Source organism: Buceros rhinoceros, unplaced genomic scaffold (genome assembly GCF_000710305.1).
Source record: "Buceros rhinoceros silvestris isolate BGI_N320 unplaced genomic scaffold, ASM71030v1 scaffold19049, whole genome shotgun sequence".
In the NCBI taxonomy this organism is placed as follows: domain Eukaryota; kingdom Metazoa; phylum Chordata; class Aves; order Bucerotiformes; family Bucerotidae; genus Buceros; species Buceros rhinoceros.
Genome location: NW_010433936.1, coordinates 28,187 through 33,944, shown reverse-complemented (window position 1 = coordinate 33,944; position 5,758 = coordinate 28,187). Strand labels below are relative to the sequence as shown.

The 5,758-nt window shown below is 41.0% G+C and overlaps 1 protein-coding gene across 1 annotated transcript in view; it reads right to left on the bottom strand.

The window, feature by feature from the left end:
* The window catches only part of SYTL3 (synaptotagmin-like 3), a 28,082-nt gene that overhangs the window by 2,407 nt on the left and 19,917 nt on the right, over positions 1-5,758 (bottom strand). Inside the window, exons 9-13 of the mRNA XM_010144272.1 lie at positions 5,387-5,565; positions 3,073-3,175; positions 974-1,141; positions 664-763; positions 86-194 (exon numbers count right to left, since the gene is read on the bottom strand). Coding sequence (XP_010142574.1) covers positions 86-194; positions 664-763; positions 974-1,141; positions 3,073-3,175; positions 5,387-5,565 — 659 coding nt within the window. The remainder of the gene's footprint in view (positions 1-85; positions 195-663; positions 764-973; positions 1,142-3,072; positions 3,176-5,386; positions 5,566-5,758) is intronic.

The window sequence follows — 5,758 nt, the reverse complement described above, 5'->3', positions numbered from 1 at the left end:
AGTCTCCGGCGTAACACGTTAATAGATAGATTTGCACAGAACCTGTGTGGCATTTTCTATTTGAAGCCGTAGGCCTCATACATACCCTTTAACGAAGGAGTTTGGCATTCCAGCAGATCTCAGCACAGGCAAGTTCTTGGCCCCAAATACCATAACCTGAAGCTGGCAGCTGGGAACTCCTTGGTCTTTTTTTCCTGAAACAGGAGCATTTATCACATGAAATAACCAGTTAGTTCAGCCAATAGCTTAAGATGCTGCTACAAGAAGGTAGGGAAATGCCTTAGCGGTACTACCGAGATGAGGACTCATGGTGCTGTATTAGGATCATTTGAATGATTTTGCAGCATAAGATGCACACGCGCACAAAACCAAAAAAACCCCAAACCCCAAGCAATGAGTAGCAGGTTGCTTTGTGATTTTCCAGTCAGCTGGATGCATCATACTGCTCCCATTATGCGCGGTTTTGGTTGGCATTAACAAGAACAAGAAGATGAAGTGGCAAATGTTTTGATTTTAATTAATTTAAAACATAATACAAGACAAACCACATTTGCATTAGCTGTTATAAACCCCATACAGAAATATTATATGGACACATTGTCAGTGCTTCATTGCTCTCTATTTTCTAGCCAGGAGATTTGTGTATGCTGAAGCATTTTATACCTTCGAACTGGAAGTTTTTATACTGGGCTGGTACTAACAGTCTTGCAGACACGAGGAGTTCACTGTTGTACTGGATAAGATCATCTTCAGGCTTCTCAAGCTGAAGAAAGGGACATAGAGAAATCTGCATTACTGCAATCATACTATTCCACACCTTTCTCTCAGGTTATTTATGTTTGCCACATGTCTTACCAATGGGCTGGACTGACAGCATTTTCTCCCCTCAATGATCTCAGAAGGGTGACCTTTTTCATAGTGTTCACTACATCTTGCTCTTAAGATACAAGTAAGCACAAAAACTAAGAATCACCTTGGGTTTGAGCTGGTACCACTTGAACTGCATTGAGTTCTCTTTGAAATTCCACTCCGCCAGAGGAATCACCACTTCCCCCAAAAACACCCTGTATTTGAGTGCTCCGGCATGCCACACAGAGACCTGAAGCTGCCGACTTCCCAGCTGGGAGTATTCCATCTTGTACTAGAAAGACAAACAGCAATTACAAAGCAGTCCACAGGATGAATGCAGGCCCCTGTTCATGACCTGCTCAAAGGAAGCCCGGCCACAGCGTGGCTGAAGGCATCCGGATGCAGACAGAACCATGTTGTCTGAATGGGCTTTGCAAGCTGCATATTACCCCACCACTTAAATGCTAAATAATGCTCATCCAAATGTGAAACAACATTCCAGAAATTCCTTGCCCTGTCTTGCTAAAGATTTTGATAATTAATTCAGAAGTTTAAATAATTCTTGACCATCTTTGCTGGTGGTTTTTTTATATTTCTGTTCTGTACTCCCAGCAGAATTTGGCTGTTCTGGAGGCCAGTCCAAGCTTAAGAGACCAAACGAAGGTGTCCATTCTGGTGAGTGGACATCTGCTCAATGTAGTCAGTAGGGGCAAGGAAGCAATAAAGCTGTTTGCTAATTAAAGCCTTGATCCACTCCCAAAACCTAGTTAGAACCCTTTGTGACATCGCTGGGTATCTAATATACCCCACATAAGACTGGCAGACATGACACCCAGCCTACAGGAGACCTGCACCCTCCTTGACTGAAGGCAATGGCATGGACGAGGACATTGCTACCCACATTTAGACTGCTGAATCACCGGGTATAGGCTCTGGGACTAATCACTCTGAATCACCCCAAGCTCCAGCGATTCCCAAGAGCACTCATACCCCTCTCCCACTGGAACTCAGTGTCATGACTGAGTTTACCTGCACTACCTGCCACTAGCTCTTTTGACCATTTCTGCTACTCTGGATAAACTAATAATTAAACTAATTTAGAAGATTTCTAACTAAACTACCTTTAGTTTGCATGGCCATGCAGCCAGCTCTCCATTTATCAGGTCTGCATCACTGGCATTGAAAAAGGACTATAAAACTAGGACAAATCATTCCAACTTCAGGCTCTTTTTTTGTCACAGCTTAAATCCTATATACAGACTATAGGCTATACGGGAGTAACATACATCACATAGAATTTGACAACAGCACAAAAAGATTTAACAACAGTCTTTTCAAACACTTTGCCTGTTTCGCTCACTACAAATTACTGATGTTCATACACACCAAGAGATGGAGGTAACACCGAAACTTGCGTGTAGTTCAAGGAGCAACAGTACAGATTGTCCCTCCATTAACTTTGTTTCATATCTCTTTCAAGACAACGTGTTACTGAAGAGCTCATCATCTGATGCGCTACTGTAGCTTGCTGATGTGCACAAAAACATTGGTTTGCAGGGATCCGAGTACAGAACTGGAGCTAGGAACAACCAATCTAATCCAGCCTCTCCCAGCTGACATTGTCTGCAAAGTGAGAGTAATGGCTCCTATTTTCTACACACAGTTCTCATGAGGATGCAAGCAGTGATATTGCAAGGCATTAAGGAACTGAAATCATAACTACTGTTCTCTGGTGGGATCAATAATGTTTGAAATTAGACACTACAAAGAGGCAACTTGGCATCAGTGGCAGAGGGAAAAGGCAGCAGGCAACAGTTTAGAGGTGGTGGAATTCAGTCAGCATTCAGCTAACTGCAGAGAGATGCTCTCAGTGACCCTGATGAAAGCGATATGAGTTTAAAGGGATAGTGGTGTAAGATACCAACTGCTCTGCAATACACCCAGTTCCTGAATGTCTGTGGGAGACCCTTTGCTTTAGCAACACTGAAATTCATTAGAAGTGTTTTCATGGGCAAAGGCAGACTCTAATGGCTTACAATTTACTCATGTAACTCCAAAAGTATTTACTCTTATTTGGGCTGCAAAACATAATTTAAGTTACTGTTGTCACCGATTCCCAGATTTGCCCCATCAGGACGATCCTAAACTTGCAGGAATGTCCATTACAAAAAGAGATATTACCATGGGAAACTGCGCTTAGCGACGCACAATTGCAAATGGTACCTTCAAAGTCTCCTTGAATTCTGGATCCACTGTGCTCTTTTTGACAGCCGTCTTCCGCTTACCCCGAGGAGATTTATCAGGAAGCAAATAAACCTTAACATACCTTGTAGTCAGAGAGAAGGATATTTGGAAAGTGACCAGAAGGGGGAGGGTGGGTGGGATTAAACAAAGAAGAAAGGTTAAAATTAATTAGAAGAGCGGAGCTTTTTCTTAATTCTTAAACAGTTTTACTGACGTCGCAATTTTCCAAACAATAAAATGGCAAACTGTGATTTATATACTTTCTCAATTAAACTATAAGGATCCTTGTATATCATTCAGCTACTGGGTTTCAATTGTATTTTAACTGGGGAAAGATTAGAATCTGAATAGGAATCTTTTGTTGTCATACCCTTGGCCTCTGATAAAATAGCTACCAAGGAAGTCACCTTGTCAGTTGTAGCGACAGTTTTATGATGAAAACAAACAGCATATTATGTGCTCAAAAAAACCCCACCAAACCCTCAAGCAACTTCAGGAACGCTACTGCTTTTGGCGAAAAAAATAACTCATCTTTACAACACCAAGCACCCTGTAGCAGAAAAATGTATAATCATATATAAATAATACATAATAATTCGTAACTCTTACAAATGCTACTTATTGTAATAGCCACTAGGCTAAAAGTGGGAGATTATCTGAAGTGCTCAATATTGCCCTAACACTGATACAAAGAAAACCAGAAAAAAAAAAATTCTGGAAGCGGAGTTGGACCAATATCAAGTGCCAATGAGTCCTACCCAAAGAACTGGGGTAGGAATCCTACCCAAAAGAATTCCCGCACCAGTGTGTAGGTCATGTGAACACTAATACTTAAATATTCCCCTTAGTGTCAGTTCAGTGGGCTGTATTTGTGTTACGGCTTCAAAACCGAAGAATATTGACAATAGAGAGTGCTTTCTCACAGCTTGGCAGGGAAAGGAGTGATAGTTAACATAATACTAAATATTTTTAAACTTGTATATATTTCAGATACTATGATTTAAAAGAATTCTAAAACAGCCTCTTGATTAACTTACTGGGTAAATAAAATCAGCTGTATCTCATATTGTCAGTGCAGAACTTACACATCTTCCCTATTCCTTCCAAATGCATCTGTAGGTAAAACTACTTTTTAAAATGTTCAGGTACTAGAAGTTTTAGCCCTTGCTCTATCACCCCACATCAATTCAAGTAAAAAGTAGCCAGTCGGACTTCAAACCAGTCAACAAGATAAATAATTCAACAGGTTTTCAACATCAGATAAGTCTGCTTTTCAGCAACGGTGTAAAGTAAGCACACTGACTGTTCTTGTTGGCTTGGAAACCAACAGAAATATATAAATATATACCAATAGTGAACATAATGTTCACTACACAGCTCTTCCCACATTGCCGTTCAGGGTTCCTGGATCTGTTTGCCTGGCTTAATTACCAGGGGACTGAAACAACCTTGACCCACTGCTGAAGTGCTCCCAAATCTCCCTCTTCTCAAGCGGCTGTTCCAGCAAGGCTCCCGTCCACACCCAGCTCGTCTTTATGAGCTGCCTCTGCAAGATGCACAAGGCCATGTTCCCTCTCGGTGATGGTGACTGCAACTCCACAATTCCAATGTGGTCACTCAAGCGCTCAAATGCAGCGTGACAGCAGGGACAAGACCAGGTAGTTAGGTATTCTACCTGGTGATTTTCTATGGTGCTGCATGGCCAGAGAGGATTGTTTAGTAACAGACAAATCACCAAGGCTTAACTATCCAACCAAAAATTTATACAGCATATTTATCCACAGAATTAGGTATTTCTTCCTCTGACAATTATACATGATTATTTAACAGCTTTAGATTTTAAAATGTCATGCAGTGTCTGAATTTTCTATTCCTATTACAGAAGATGGAAGCACAGTAATAGTATAGCAAGCACCCAGTGAGCCAGCAGATGAATTAGGAACATGACATCTCACTTGTGTATTAATTTTGCAGGCACAACTTAAGAGCTAAAATCTCAACAGCTATTCTCAAGATTCAAAGGTCAGCAGGGCAGATGTCCAACTGCCTGCTCACAGGCAGGGGAAGACAATTACTACAATTACATTAGCAGAAAATGGTCAGAATGGAATATGGTATGAAACCTACTTGTCTTGCAGTATGTATATGTTAAAGGGCTCGTATATGTGTTGGATGTTCTGAAAGTACTAATATGGCACACCATCATATATCAATTTCATTCACAACATACATAAGTATCTTAAAACTGGAATATTTTCCTTACTTTTTCCCCGCATCTCTACAATATACTTACGGGTTACACTTCTTCTTCTTCTCTTCTCCATAAGCCAGGTTCTTGCATCCCTTGATGCAAATTTCTAAGATGCAAGCTTTGAAGATGTATCTTATGGCAAACTCGATTTCTCCCGTGACGTTAGCCTTGCCAAAATTGCCAGACTCAGAGCAAGTGCTGTTAAGACTAAACAAACTCCCCTAAGAAAAAACAAATGTTTGGGAAAAGTACCTTCAGATCAAACAGGACAAAACAGTTACTTCCCTCAAAGGTCAGTTTCTTTACAAACATGACTGTTACTACAAACATGCTACTACAAATAACGAAGACTTAAGGTAACCTGCATAAAACCGCAGGGGCGGGGGGGGGGGGGTTCGTGTTCTACAATACCAC